We start from the raw sequence: 16,505 nt of genomic DNA, 5'->3' as shown, positions 1-16,505 counted from the left end.
TAGCATATGTGTGCCATTCAGGTATTAATGACGTCTCCCAGGAATAGGAGCAATCTCATGAATACAACTGGAATATATTTTGCTAAACCGTATCACTGGTGATTAAATAAATTTGACCTACAGTAGATCAAAAACAAATTTGAACCACCTCCACAGACTATAATTCTTTTAAACTACCATTGTAACTTTATTTTAATGTATCATGGTACATAAAAAAAAAAACCCAATATGAATATTTTGATATATGTTTTTATGTTGCACAGACACTGCCTTATTCTCACTAGACACTTGCTACATTAACAATGTTTCTGAATGTTGAAGTGTTACAGTAAGAAGTGCAACAGTACAGTGAATAAAACCTGTGTTTCAGGTGATATCATTTGGTTATTCTAAACCAATTGTATATGAATAAAAATACTTTTTTTTCAATGAAAATGTTAACTAACTACAAATAAAAACCTCTATAATTAACAAACAAGTTGTAATTTGAAATCTTAATTTACATTAAAAAAACACATGCTGGGCGACGGCATGGAGGTCTAATCTAACAGCTCCGTTAAGCTCAGGCAAATAACAGCTGAGAAAAACCATTAAAAAATACACAACCCACACTGATTTAAGTACGGATCAGTTACCAAACACCCAGTGATGACTACGAGGGCTAATGCAAAGAAAATATCTCTGGATTTAGGCAGTTATTTTAATAGAATTGATTCGGGGCGAACAGCGGAGTTACAGGCTGAGGGGGACAATGGAGGCTCTGACCCTGAGAGAGAAATATTAGAGGAGGGAAATATGGCACTCAAAAATATGATCACAAAATCAGATATTGAAAGGCTCTTTGGGGACCTGAGAATTATGTTTCAGGAGGAGATGACGGAAATGAGGAGAGATATTGCTAGCGCAGGAGGAAGGACTGATGAGCTGGAGAAAAAGTAAGACTCCACGATTAAGGCTCTTAATAAAAATATAAAAACAATGACCTACCTGAAGGGACAAGTAACGGACCTAACCGAGTGGCAAGAGGATGCTGAAAATAGAGACCGCAGAAAGAACGTTATGATCCAGGTGGTGGCCTGAAACAGTCTTACAGGTAGAAGACTTCATTTCAAGATGGCTCAACAACATGCTACCTGACAAGACGGAGGCTGAAATTACACTAGACAGATGCCATAGGGACTTAAGGAGTAGGCCGCAGCCAGGGGACCCCCGTAGAGACATTATCCTCCGTTTCCATTATTTTAAGACCAAAGAAGCCCTGTGTCAAAACACAAGATGTGTTAATAATTTATCCTTTGAAAAAATACAATTTCAGGTCTTCCAGGATCTACTTAAATAAAGGACAAAACATAGAACACAGAGAGAGCCCAGTGCTACATCCAATGACACAAATACTCAGTAAAGTACCTTAATATATATATATATATATAATAAAAACATTTGGTCATTTAGTTTGATTCTTTGGCCAAAGCATCTTAAGCTTGCACACCAAACTTCCAGGATCTATCCCCAAAGATCCTCAGCAGAAGCCGCAAATTACAGCCCATTACAAAAGCTTTTACATGAGAAAGGGCTGCGGTACAGTTGGATCTTTCCATTTGGACTGCTAGCAATAAAAAATGGACGGACCAATATTCTAAAAGAACTAGCCAAGGGGGACACCTTCCTGAAGAAACTTTAGCTCCCTGAAATAACTACTTACTACCGAGGTTCAGAAGACGAGTCCACCCTGGAGCCAGCCTGGGAAGACGTTATGGGATCCTCACGTGGCCGCCAGGAAAAGGAAACCAATTGAGACCAATTAAAGCCTTAGAGGAGAAAGTGTCCATTTGTGAACACTTTCCAAAATTTTAAGTTGCAGTACCGACTTTTGGCCTGAACAATTCAATTAGCTATGACAGCAAAGGACCCAGTCCAGCTCATACGTTGTGTGAGGTCTTCAAGGGATGTGGCGGCGGAGGCAATTTGGAGGTAATGGCAGCTGAAGATTGCGGAGAAGCAGGAGGTCCAGAGGGATGAGAGGAGGTGGCGGCGGCGGCGGGAGATGAGACACGGGGAAGAAACTTGGTCCTGGCAGTTCCGTTGGGAGTGAATTGACAAGGAAGCCCGGTACCAGGCGGCTAATGGAGGCCCTTCTTCTTCTTTGGCCGCCAATTGCTGCTATTTTTGGTGCCAATTTGCTCTATATGGCAGGAAAGAAGAAAGATGGTGCCTGTGGTCAGAGTGGTGGGGGCGGTGGGAGTGGGCCTTCACCCCGGCAAGATCGTCTGAGGCGGGTAAGTGCTGGACTAGGATGGGTGAAGGAGAGCTGCCTACCTCCTGAGTATGGGACAGAGAGGAATCGATGGTTAAGGGGGAATATTTTTAATGATGGCCCTTCTCCTACGGCCGCTATAGGCCTTAGTCACTTTTTGGCAGGAAGAGGGGATTAAAGTGTCAGTGCCTGGGATCAGGACAAGAGACAAAGGATCAGAAGGCTAGCAACCTAGTGAGAGCACTGGAAGCAGGTGAGTGACCATAGGAGAGGGAGAAAACCTGCCTATCCACCAGATTGAGTAGAATAAGGTACATTGGGGCACTGTCATTGCCACTAAACATATCCACAATAGAGGATCCTGGCTCTGTACCTAAACCTGTGACAATGACATGCTCACCCGGATAATTCTGGAGCGCTAATCTAGGTAGTCATGCCTAAAGTACAATATTTTTAGTCGATAGCTCAGGGCTTAGCACTTAAATCTTGATAGCGGAGTTAGGGTCAGTGTAGGTAGAAAGGGCTAACCTCATAATCTCCTAACAACACACACTATAGTAGGCTAGAAGAGCAGGAGAAGTGGGATCAAGGTAGAAAGAGAAGGGTATATTGTTCAGGGAGTAAATATATACCAATTTGATATAGGAGTTTCACACAACACAGAAAGGGAGGGCTCACACTCAATATTGAGGAAAAAAGAGAAGAAAAAGAAAAACGGGGACTAAGTGGAGTGAGAATGATTTGTCCAAGAGGCTGGGTATAAGAGGTGTTTATTGTGTTGTTCCACTGAACCAAATTGATCCTTTAAAGCTTATAGAAATCTGTGTTAGGCCAAATTAAACGTTCGTTTTTTCAACACAGTGTTCATTAATATAGAAAATAATTATAAGGTATGATAAGTAAAGTCAAGGTTGTGTCCCTTAGGTCCGGTTGAAAGGTCTCACCCAAGGGAAGATGGGTCAAAGGTTATGTTGACCGGTATAGACCCATATAGTTCTATGTCTAATTTTGGGTTTCACTCTGTTGCTATAGAATATGTTGTCCCTTTCCCCTCCCCTCCCTCCACTCCAGTCCTTGAGGTAGCAACCAGGTTCGTTTTCTCACAAAATCAGTATGGGTCTCTGGGCGGTCCTGGAGATTACTCAGGAGACATTACAAGCAGTATATAGACAGATAACAAATATCAATAACAATACTGTCACATAATGTTAAATGTTTAAGGCTAAGGCCCCGCTCCCTCAGTCAGCGCGCCCGCACTGCAGACAGGCGGGGCGCTGACAGACACAGACCGCGATATGTGGTCTGTAGGGAGCAGGAGCTGGGGCTGGAGTGGGAGGGAGGGGCGTGGTTTAAGCAGAGGGGGGCGTGGTTTAAGCGGAGGGACCCGCTACCCCCCCCCCCGCCACAGGCTCGGGCTCCCGGGCTGCAGGAGGGAGCTGCTGCGGGCTGCCCTACTCACACACTGACACTCAGGCACACACACACACACACACACTCGGGCACACACAGACACACAGACAGGCACTCATGCACACACACACACACACAGGCAGGCACTCACGCACTCAGGCACACACATACACACACACAGATAGGCACTCAGACACACACATACACACACAGACAGGCACTCACGCTGCTTTCCCTCCACACTCTCCTCCCCGCTCCCCGAAGCCTCCCCTCCTCCCGAAGCCTCCCCTCCTCATTGGCTCACAGCCACACCACGTGACGCGTCACAGCGTGTAGTGAGCTGTGCTGTGAGGGGGGACTGGGACCGGCTCGGGAGGATTCCCCTGCTGGTGGGGAACGCTCGTGCAGCCGCCCGCGCCGCCGGGCGCAGCGGGTCCCCGGCCTAACAGCCCAGTCAAGAGACGCCTAGCCTTGACAGGTTACAAAAGAAAGAATGCAGATATATTACTATTACAAGAAACTCACTTAAGCACTGTAAGCGCCCCTAAATACTTTGATAAAAATGACAAGCAATTTTTCCTCTCCTCAGCTCAGTCCAATAAGAGAGGAGCGGCAATCCTAATCAATAATTGGCTCCCCCTGGTAGTGGAACAGATTAGGAAGGACAAAGAGGGCAGGTTTTTGATACTTGTGGGATCGTTACAGGGTCAAACGATAACAATTGCTAATGTATACGCTCCGTGTGAAAAGGACCCATTATGTTTTCTCTCTTTCTTTGAAGTGCTAAGTGAAATTAAGAAAGGATATACTATACTAGTAGGGGACTTTAACATGGTGCTAAACCCAGATATGGATAGGTCAGTAAGACGGACCCACATGTGAAGGGACGAAACAAATATACTTCTAAAAGGTATTAAAGAAACACAGTTATCTGACATTTGGAGTGAGTTACACCCAAATGAGAGAGGATATACTTTTTTTTCTAACCCACATATGAGCTATAGTAGAATAGATTACTTCTTTATTTCAAGCAGATTGGACCTGAAGGTAACAAAGACCCAGATTCATGACATTTCATGGTCTGACGACGCACAAATCAAGTTGAAGTGTGCAGATCTAAACCTGTAAATAGACCAGGAGCAAATTGGATGTTAAATTAATGCCTCCTAAAAATACCAGAGGTAATACAAAAAGTAGACGAAGAAATCGATTATTTCTTCAAAATTAACAAAGGAAGTGTGAGCTTGCATACAACACTGTGGGAAGCACATAAGGGAACCCTTAGTGGTTTAATCATTAGCATAGCGGCAGGGATGAAAAAGGAAAAAACAAAACAAAAAGATTTGTGCAATACAGGCAAAATTGGCGAACTTGTCAGGGGAACATAAAAGTAACAATAAGGCGGAAACGCTAAGAATACTGAAGGATACTAGAATTGAGCTAAACTTGCTCCTAACTTCCTAAGCAGAGAATACACTGAGTTGGTCAAAGAGTAAATTTTATGACAAGGCAAACAAGCCAGATACCCTGCTGGCCTCAAAACTAAGGAACAGACTGGCAAATTATAACATCCAATCCATCCGTCGTAAATCCGGAGGGTTGACATCCAATCCTAACGTGATAGTAGAATAATTTAAAAGCTATTATGAGCAGCTACGTATACTAGGGGGAGGAGGTCACCCATAATGCAAACATAAAACTAGGGCTCTAGAGACCTTTTTGGAAGAGGCCGGGTTGCATGGGTTGGGTGCGGAGGAGGAGGAATCCCTAGGAAGAGAGTTCACACTGGAAGAAGTAACTCAAGTAATTAAACAACTAAAGCCCTCCAAGGCCCCTGGTCCGGATGGATTTTCAAACTTGTATTATAAAATAATTGTTGATTTATTAGCCTCTCATTTGCTCAGGATGTATAATGCAATCCTAGATGGGGCCCCTTTCCCGGAACAGATGCTCCAAGCTTCTATCTCCCTTATATTTAAAAAAGGGAAGGACCCGACAAGCTGTAAGAGGTACTGACCAATAATAAATTCAGACATTAAAATTTACTCTAAAATGCTGGCTAACAGAATTAGTCGGATTTTACCCAGACTGATACATCCAGATCATGTAGGTTTTATTTCAGGCGACAGGCAGTCGACAATATAAGGTGTATAGTTGATCTGATGGAATTGGCAAACACAAAAAAGATCCTGATAATGGTATTAACCGTGGACGCAAAAAAAGCATTTGATAGAATAGATTGGCCATATCTTAAAGCTACGCTTGGAGCGTTTGGGTTTGGGAATAGGATTTTAGTGCTATTGCTACATTAAATTCCGAAATCTGGTTGCCAGGGTAACTCACCAAGGTTTCCCATCTGACCTATTCAGGATCAAAAGTGGTAACAAACAGGGTTGCCCTCTTTCCCACTTACTTTTCACCATGTGTATGGAACCTTTAGCTAACCAAATATGTAAATCCCCAGATATTATGGGGATCCAAATTAATAATCAGACACAAAGTTGCTCTGTATGCGTATGACATCTTCTTGAGCCATCTGGGAAATTTGCATGTCCAAAAATTATATTTTCCAATAGTTGGCACTGGCATAATTGCATACGTTTGCACAATTATTATAACAACAACTTTGCATGTGAATATTTGTACATGAATCGAATATTAACAAAAAACCCTGCAAATAATTTGCAGGACGAATGTTTACACATTGACCATCTCTACTTGTGACACTGTTGTGCTTAATTCCTGTGTTTTGTTTTTCTTATAGCTGAAAACAGATGCTGAAAAGCATTCTTTGACAGAGTCTGAACCGTGGTGCACTGATGAGTTGAAGAAACCTGAGGAAGAATTTGACATGGTGGACACAAGTGGCAAATGGAAAGGTCATCCATCTGGGCTGCCTGAAGACTCTGAGAAAGGGGGCCAAAAATCTCTGTCCGTTTCTCAGACTGGCTCATGGAGACGAGGCATGACTGCTCAAATCGGGACAACATCATCTAGACACAAATCTGGAAGTAGCCAACTTAAAGCACAAGGTAAGCACCATCAACAGATAAAAAGGCAAATGATGGCATATTGTGGATGTAGCCAATGTTATTACAACCACTGGCACTGCAGCGGGACAGTCATAACACTCCAACAGGAGAAGGAGCCATTGTTTGGAATCGGCTGTGTGTGAGAAGGATGTAGGGCTACCTTGCTAATTCACCCGCGGAGCACGTTAGCATGGTGCATTAACGTTGGTTATATCTGTATGGTTGCAGTAAGCTTTAATCCTTTATCTATGTGCTATTTATAAATGCTTGTCTTATTATAAAGTAAGTTATATAAATTCTATTAATGCGAGAGTAAATTAATCTTAGTATACAGTGCATATATTTGAATTATTTCTGTATGAAAGTCTTGTAGTAAGAACATAAACTTGTTTCACATTTATAAGGCATGTAGATGTTTGAGGAAGAAGCAACATATTGCAGTGCCATTTAGCGTTTGGTTCAATCTGTTATATTTGCACTTCCTTTAGCATTGCAGTCTCCATAATAGATATGTATACTTATGCTATATTTTATTTGTTAACAGGGAAAACTGATGATGTAAAGGCTTCTGAAAAAGTAAAAACGCCACTTAAAGGTAACTCTCTCCAGCGCTCTCCTTCAGATGCTGGAAAAAGCAGTGGCGATGAAGGGAAAAAGCCTCCTTCTGGAATTGCAAGACCAACTGCTACTGGCTCTTTTGGTTTTAAAAAGACTGGGGTTGGGCCAACCACCATGATAAGTGCAAGTGGAGCAACTATTAATAGTGGATCAGCAACACTTGGGAAAATACCGAAATCATCTGGCATTGGGGGAAAGGGAGCAGGGAGAAAAACTAGCCTTGATGGTTCTCAGAATCAAGATGATGGAGTGTTGCTGTCAAATTCAAAAGCTACACTACAATACCGTAGTTTACCCCGTCCTTCTAAGTCAAGCACCAGTGGTATACCAGGCAGAGGGGGACACAGGTCCAGCACTAGTAGTATTGACTCCAATGTCAGCAGCAAGTCAGCAGGTGCTGCTAGTACCAAACTACGAGAGCCCTCAAAGATTGGCTCAGGGCGTTCCAGTCCTGTCACCATCAATCAGACAGACAAGGAGAAGGAAAAAGTATCAGTGTCAGATTCTGAGAGTGTTTCTTTATCAAGTTCTCCTAAATCCAGCCCGACATCAGCTAGTGCCTGTGGTACACAAGGACTCAGACAGCCAGGATCGAAATACCCTGATATCGCCTCACCCACTTTTCGGAGGTAAGAAACTTTCTGAAACTACATAAGCATATTGATTTTGCTTTCCTTTTTTAAGTTTAGTAACAAAGGCCCTATGTACTTACTAGATTGGAAACCAGAAGACAAGCCCCACAATATAAATGCATATATGAAATGGGGTTACAGTATATAGCATTTAAAGCAAGGGATTAAAAGAAAGATAGTAATTTAAAATTATTCAAATAATACAAGTATTCTGAAAATTGTTAAAGTGTTACCTTATGAACAGAACATTCCTATACTAAAATATTACTTTAATTGCAGCAAAAGTGTAATTTTTTAGCAGAGGAAGTAAAAGAATATGAAAGTAATTATTTTTATTTTGTGTGTGTATGTGTGTATGTGTGTATGTGTGTATGTGTATATATATATATATATATATATATATATATATATATATATATATATATATATATATATACACTGTATATATATATATATTGCAAAATAAATGAGTTCTTCAGGATTAGGTGATACCTTTTTTATTTGGACTAACAATTTATGTCATAGGACAAGCTTTCGCGAGTTTTCCTCTCTTCCTCAGGTCAAGCAATACTGCTTGAATAAAAACTCTCGAAAGCTTGTCCTATGACATAAATTGTTAGTCCAAATAAAAAAGGTATCACCTAAAACTGAAGAACTCATTTATTTTGCACTATCGCAACTGGACTAACACGGCTATTTCCGTTATATATATATATATTGTGACAAACGGCTTACTCCGGGGCTCCGCCGTCTGTCCGGGACTGTTAGAACACGGTCTTTTAGGGTAGGTTAAATGATGAGACGTCACGTACTGTTCCTTTAAACAGGCTATGCCTGGTTTATTCAGTCCCAGGCACTGAGACTGCCACAGTTTAAACAGAAAACAAAGCCAAACAAAAAGCTGCTCGTCTGAGCGATAACTTAAACTTAGATGTCCCTGACTCAGAGTTGGAAGTGGCTTGTCCACTTCCACCAACAAAATAAGTACCTTTGCAGTCTTTAGACAAACTAACAGAATGAATGAAGCGATTTGGGAAAGAGGCTTTCTCACCCCTCTGCAGTTCAGCAGCCTTCCAGGCTCTTGGGCGGGGCTCAGAGGAAACAGGAAACAGGTCTTATATACCTGAACTCTAATCAGCATGACAGGTGACAGAAAACAGGCAGCAGACAAACTGTGGAATGGAGTGCCTGTACCACGAGGCTGCCCTGTTCAGCTTAGACAGGACAGAAACTGTTCAGTATCTTGGGAGCCCTGTATATGGAGTTTATTACCAACCCCTGGTTTCTGTCACATATCCTCCCCCCCAGCTCAGACCTCGAGGTGTGAGCGACCATGGATATTAGGGAGTGCATCCTTGACAACCCGTCGGCATTGCCATGTTTGTGCCCCGACCTGTGTTCCACAGAAAATTTAAAGGGCTGTAGGCTTAGGAACCACCTGGTCACCCTAGCGTTCTTCTCCCTATTTTGACACATCCAGGTAAGGGGTGCATGATCTGTGACCAATCGGAACTTTCTCCCCAACAGATAATACTTGAGTGTCTCTACAGCCCACTTTATTGCGAGACACTCTTTCTCGACTATGGAGTAATTTTTCTCCTGGGGATTTAGTTTCCTACTTAAATAAAGGATGGGGTGCTCCTCCCCTTGAGACTCCTGGGAGAGTACCGCCCCCAGCCCTACCTCAGATGCGTCGGTTTGGACTACGAATTCTTTGGAGAAGTCAGGTGTGACCAACACTGGTTGGGCACAGAGAGCTTCTTTCAGGCTTCTAAAGGCCTGTTCGGCTTCGGGGGACCACTTTACCATTAGCGGTCCTCTTGCTTTTGTGAGGTCGGTTAGTGGGGTTGCCTTAGTTGCAAAATTGGGAATAAACCTCCTATAGTAGCCAATTAACCCCAAAAAGGTCCTTACTTGTTTTTTTGTGACTGGCCTTGGCCAATTTTGTATCGCCTCTACTTTGAGTGTTTGTGGTTTGAGTAACCCTCTACCAATAGAATACCCCAGATACTTGGCCTCCTCCAGACCAATAGTGCATTTAGCGGGGTTAGCAGTTAGTCCAGCAGACCGAACTGCGTTGAGCACAGCTTGGACCTTTGGAAGGTGGGACTGCCAATCTTCACTATGGATTACCACATCATCCAGGTAGGCGGCAGCGTACCGAACATGTGGTTTTAAAATTTTATCCATCATTCTTTGGAATGTGGCGGGAGCTCCATGTAAGCCAAAAGGCAGCACCTTATATTGAAAGAGGCCGTCTGGGGTTGAGAAGGCTGTTTTTTCTTTTGCCCTTTCTGTGAGGGGAACCTGCCAGTACCCTTTTGTTAGGTCTAGGGTTGTGAGATATCGGGCTTTGCCCAGTCTCTCTACAAGTTCATCCACCCTGGGCATAGGATAAGTATCAAATTTTGACACCGCGTTTAGTTTCCGGTAGTCATTACAAAACCTTGTTGTACCGTCTGGCTTTGGGACTAAAACTATAGGGCTGTTCCACCCACTTTGGGATTCCTCAATTACGCCTAGTTTTAGCATTTTTTTAACCTCTAAACTTATAGCCTCTCTCTTGGCCTCTGGGATTCGGTACGGTTTAAGGTTAACTCGGACCCCCGGTTCAGAGACTATGTCATGTTTAATTACGTTAGTTTTACCTGGCTGTGTAGAGAAGATTTCTTTGTTCCTTCTCACTAAACTCTGGACCTCTCGTTTCTGATGCACGGACAGTGTTTCAGCTATGCTAACCTCTGGGTCAGTTTCTTGATTCTCTGACGGACCTGGGGGTACTAGGGTTAACAAGACCTCTCTATCTTTCCAGGGCTTGAGTAGGTTTATATGGTAAATTTGCTCAGGTTTCCTCCTACCTGGCTGCCTTACCCTATAATTTACTTCTCCCACTCTTTCCAAGACCTCATATGGCCCATGCCATTTAGCAAGGAATTTACTCTCCACGGTGGGAACCAGAACTAGTACCCTATCACCTGGAAAAAAAATTCTGACCCTAGCACCCTTATTATATGTATTCCTTTGTGCTTCTTGAGCTTTCTCCATGTGTTCCCTCACTATGGGTAGGACTGCAGCAATGCGGTCCTGCATTTGGGCAACATGCTCTATTACACTTCTGTAAGGGGTAACCTCGTGTTCCCAAGTTTCTTTGGCTATATCCAGTAAGCCCCTTGGATGTCGGCCATACAATAGTTCAAACGGGGAGAAGCCTGTGGATGACTGGGGAACTTCCCTAATGGCAAATAACAGGTATGGTAACAAACAGTCCCAGTTTTTCCCATCCTTATCGACCGCCCGGCGTAACATGCTCTTTAAGGTTTTATTGAACCTTTCCACTAAACCATCTGTTTGTGGATGATAGACTGAGGTTCTGAGATGCTTGATTTTTAGGAGTTTACATAGCTCTTTTGTTACTTGGGACATAAATGGTGTTCCCTGGTCAGATAAGATCTCTTTAGGAATTCCGACCCGGGAAAACAGAAGTACTAACTCTTTTGCTATGTTTTTAGCAGAGGTGCTACGTAGGGGAACTGCCTCCGGATATCGGGTAGCATAATCTAATATTACCAATATATGCTGATGTCCCCTAGCAGACTTTATTAGGGGTCCTACTAGATCCATAGCAATCCGGTCAAATGGTACCTCTATTATGGGAAGGGGTACCAATGGGCTGCGGTATGCTTTGAACGGGGCGGTGATCTGACATTCTGGGCATGAGGAACAATAGTTTGTAATTTCTGCCAGAACCCCAGGCCAATAAAAGCTTCGGAGAACCTTTTCTTTTGTCTTTTCCACCCCTAGGTGTCCCCCCAATGGATGACTATGTGCGAGGTGTAATACTACGTTACGGAATGTCCGTGGTACCAACAATTGTTTAGTTGTAACTGATTTTCTTTTATCAACCCGATATACTAGGTCGTTCTCTACCTCGAAGTAGGGGTAAGCAAGTGACCTATCTGGTTGGCCATGAGTACTATTCTGGTCCCGTATATTTCCCCTTGCTACCGCTAATGTGGGGTCCTCCCACTGGGCCTTCTTAAAACTCCCAGGACTGACCTCTAGGTCAGCGAGGGTCTTATCCTGTACTGGGGTGGTAAGTGCCTGATCAACATCTTGATTTGGGGTATTCCCTACCAAAGTAGTGATGGGGAAGGGAATTTCACAGCACTCCTCCTTTTCCCCCTTCTTATTTGGGCCCTCGTCAACCTCCATTTCTGAAAAAGGGAAAGGATTTGTTTCTTCTAACACTTCGTTATGGTCTGCTATTGAACTCTGGGCGCTATTCTGAGCTGGGGACCACATTTTTAGAAAATGGGGAAAGTCGGTCCCTATTAACACATCATGTGCCAGTTTGGGTACAACACCCACCTTGAAATCTAAAGAACCAAATTCTGTTTCAAAAAAAACATCAACAGTGGAATATTCATGATTATCCCCATGTATACAACAAATTGCCACTCTTTGTGAACTGTTTACCTGTTTCTTCTTAATGGGCAATAGGTATTCGGACACTAGTGTGACCATACTCCCAGAGTCAAGAAGTGCCCGAACCCTCTTACCATTAACCTTTACAAATGCCCACAGATGGTTATTCAAGGGGTCCTCTGGGCTAGGGCCCATACATTGGGACAACAGCGAATAAGGTTCCACGCTGTTGCATTGCATGGGCTCATCATTTAGTGGGCAGATTTTTGCTGTGTGGCCCCTCTCATGACAATTTACACATTTAGGTACATAGTCTGTGTCCCACTTAGAGCCTTTTCCCGGCTCCCCATGTTGGCTATTGCCCTTAGTGTGCGAACCACTGTTGCTGGAGCGGCGTGAAGGTGGTCGCCGCTCTTCAGCGCCCCTTAACCCCGGTACCCTTTTACCGTCTCTGGAAGAGTCCTGGAACCTCGGATAGTGGGGTTGCTCCACGACTGTGGGTTGCGGGTGCTCTTCTGCTGCACTGTACCTTTCTACAAGGGCCACAAGCTCATCCGCATTGTGGGGGTCACTCCGACTGACCCAACGGCGTAAGGCAGAGGGAAGTTTCCTCAAGAACTGGTCCATGACCAACCGTTCCACGATGTGGCTTGCTGAGTTGATCTCGGGTTGTAGCCACTTCCGGGCGAGGTGGATGAGGTCATACATCTGGCTTCGGGTGGCTTTATCCATCGTGAAGGACCATGCGTGAAACCTTTGGGCACGAACAGCCGTGGTTACGCCGAGGCGGGCGAGGATCTCGAACTTCAATTTTGCATAGACGTTAGCTTCGGCGGGCTCTAGATCAAAGTAAGCCTTCTGGGGTTCGCCGCTTAGGAAGGGTGCGATTAGACCAGCCCACTCAGCTTCTGGCCATCCCTCTCTCTGTGCCGTGCGTTCAAACGTGAGAAGATAGGCTTCCACATCATCCGAGGGTCCCATCTTCTGAAGGTAGTGGCTTGCCCTGGTCATTTTCGGAACTGGGGCTGCCTCTGCCAGTGGAAGGTTACTGATAGTCCCCCTCAGGATCTCGAGTTCCTGCTGTAAGCCCTGAGCGAACCGCTTTTGCTCCTCTCTCAGCAGGCGGTTTGTCTCTTGCTGGTTTGCATTAGTCTCTTGCTGGGCTATTAACAGCTGTCGCTGGGTTTCACTCGCCTGTTGCTGGGCTTCATTCGCGTCTTTCTGGACAGCGACATTGCGTACCAGCGCACTCACCACGTCTTCCATCTTGTTTGGAGAGAGAGAAAAAAAAAACCTTCTTTTTTTTTTTTTTTTTTTTTAAAGTTCTTTAACCCCCAGACCTTTCAGTGTTCTGCCCGCATTCTCCACCATATGTGACAAACGGCTTACTCCGGGGCTCCGCCGTCTGTCCGGGACTGTTAGAACACGGTCTTTTAGGGTAGGTTAAATGATGAGACGTCACGTACTGTTCCTTTAAACAGGCTATGCCTGGTTTATTCAGTCCCAGGCACTGAGACTGCCACAGTTTAAACAGAAAACAAAGCCAAACAAAAAGCTGCTCGTCTGAGCGATAACTTAAACTTAGATGTCCCTGACTCAGAGTTGGAAGTGGCTTGTCCACTTCCACCAACAAAGTAAGTACCTTTGCAGTCTTTAGACAAACTAACAGAATGAATGAAGCGATTTGGGAAAGAGGCTTTCTCACCCCTCTGCAGTTCAGCAGCCTTCCAGGCTCTTGGGCGGGGCTCAGAGGAAACAGGAAACAGGTCTTATATACCTGAACTCTAATCAGCATGACAGGTGACAGAAAACAGGCAGCAGACAAACTGTGGAATGGAGTGCCTGTACCACGAGGCTGCCCTGTTCAGCTTAGACAGGACAGAAACTGTTCAGTATCCTGGGAGCCCTGTATATGGAGTTTATTACCAACCCCTGGTTTCTGTCACAATATATATATATATATATATATATACTGTATATATACTGTATATATTGTGACAGTCACAGACTGTGTCGTTTGGAAAGAGCTTGCACTATGCATACTCCAGTATGCAGGAGGTTAAACTCCCCAGCTAGGCAATCAACTAGGGTGTGCTAAGTAACTGCTGATTGAAATGGGTTTTAAAAGGTAGTCAACAAGCTGCCAGGATTGAGACTTTTCCAACCAACGCTGGATGCTACGGTTCCCCAGATCTGCAGGACGCAAGGCCTGTTGGGACCGGCTGGGACACACACCCAGTCACTGAACCTCGACAGTCTGTTGAGATAGCAGAGCTGCCCTTTCTGCGTGGTGTCAGTTCCAGAGGTATTTCCTGGAGACTCCTGGGATGGATTCTCAGTATCACAGTTAAGGACTTTTGTATTTTGGTTTCACGACATTTAAGGAATAAGCTAGCTAGCTAGTCAGTTAGGTAGACTGTTATGTCTACAGAAGTAAGCCTCCCTAATGCAGAGTAGGATTTTGTTTTATGATTTGATTTTGCCTTAAAGGTGTGCCTATATTATTTGTTGTTGACGTGGAGAAATAACCACAAAAGAGTTTGTTAAAGACTAAAATGCACTATGTGGACTCTTTCTGACCTACCACAAGGCCGTCCTGCCACAATATATGTATATATAAATGTGAATATATATATATATATATATATATATATATATATATATACAGTGTTCGACAAACCTATACATTTGCTCGCCCAGGGCGAGTGGATTTAACCCCCGGGCGAGTAAATATTGGCAAAAGCAGCACACGTTTGGTATTAGGTGGCGAGTAGATTTTTTTGTGTGGCGAGTAGATTTTTTTGGTGATTTGTCAACCACTATATATATATATATATATATATATATATATATATATACACATATATGTGTGTGTATATATGTATGCCATGGTAATGCATCAAATGATGCCACAGAGTCACATGACATAGCAACGTGCCAGGTAAGATGGGAGTGCGAGCAGGGGGGGGGGGGGGAAGCAGGTAGGGGTTCACAGACTGAAAAGTTTGCACACCCCAGATATAGCAAATAATCTCAAAGGAGTTTATAATACCAGCACTGAACACATTTAAAGTAAAAGCAAATGTGGATTTATTGATCCGTACAATACCAGAAAACCTGACGTTTCGGTTCCATGGGGGGCCTTCTTCAGGGATGAAGAATGTCTCCCGGGGACCAAAACGTTGAGTTACCTGGTATTGTACGGATCAATAAACGGCATTTGCTTTCAATTTAATCGTGTCCAGTGCTGGAATTATGATCTCCTTTGAGATTATCTGCTATTGTGTGTGTGTGGGTTTTATCTAAAACAATAACATTTTTAGATCATTTTTTGTCTGGCTCACTTAAATAGAGACAGAAATGATCTGGATTTCTTAAAATGTGCACTTGTTTCCCTCTTGTGGCAAAAACAAGAAAATCATGTATATTCCTTTTTCTTCTATGCATTTGGTTGTTTTACGATCTTACCTTCAAAGGGAAATTTATAACATGACACAAATCACGTATTTTCTTTTAAATTACTATGTGTAAGAGAAACATTTTATTATTGCTCTCTACTGTAAACTACACATTTGCCATGTCTTCACATTGTGGGTGCAAATAACAACATGAAATAGACACTGACAGGTTCAAAGCTTCAGTAGTTGTTTAGTAATCTAGTTGAAATGGCCGTTTTCTCCACTATAAACAGAAATATTGTTATCTCAACTACGTTTTTGTGTCAGACATTTTAAGCAATTTACATTTCTTACTTGCATCAATGCACATTTTTGTTTAATTCTGAAATCATTTATACTATAAGTACTGTACGTTAATGTATACTACAAAACAGCATCCAATTGTTAATAATAATAATAATAATAATAATAATAATAATTGTTCTTAAAATTATTGTATTGGAAGTAGTTAATATCCATAAAAATAAGAGACACCTCATTATAGTTGCATTTTCTGTTATAGAGTACTGTATATTGAATATATTGAATATATTGTTGACTAGTTTACTACTTTTGATGCAACGTATAATGACATTTTTAAATGTATGTGAGTTCTAAATTGCATATAATATAATTTCACACATTATTATCCTTAAATAAGGGCTACAACTATTTTAAAATGGAATATTGACGCACT

The 16,505-nt window shown here is 43.0% G+C and overlaps 1 protein-coding gene across 13 annotated transcripts in view; it reads left to right on the top strand.

Moving 5' to 3' along the window:
- NAV3 (neuron navigator 3) overlaps positions 1-16,505 on the top strand; it is an 879,638-nt gene that overhangs the window by 769,638 nt on the left and 93,495 nt on the right. For all 13 annotated transcript variants that reach the window (XM_075600199.1, XM_075600193.1, XM_075600190.1 and 10 more), the window contains 2 exons: positions 6,429-6,696; positions 7,241-7,943. In XM_075600199.1, coding sequence (XP_075456314.1) covers positions 6,429-6,696; positions 7,241-7,943 — 971 coding nt within the window. The remainder of the gene's footprint in view (positions 1-6,428; positions 6,697-7,240; positions 7,944-16,505) is intronic.

The sequence above is a fragment of the Ascaphus truei genome, chromosome 5, assembly GCF_040206685.1.
Source record: "Ascaphus truei isolate aAscTru1 chromosome 5, aAscTru1.hap1, whole genome shotgun sequence".
Classification (NCBI taxonomy): domain Eukaryota; kingdom Metazoa; phylum Chordata; class Amphibia; order Anura; family Ascaphidae; genus Ascaphus; species Ascaphus truei.
This window is presented reverse-complemented; position numbering and strand designations above follow the sequence as displayed.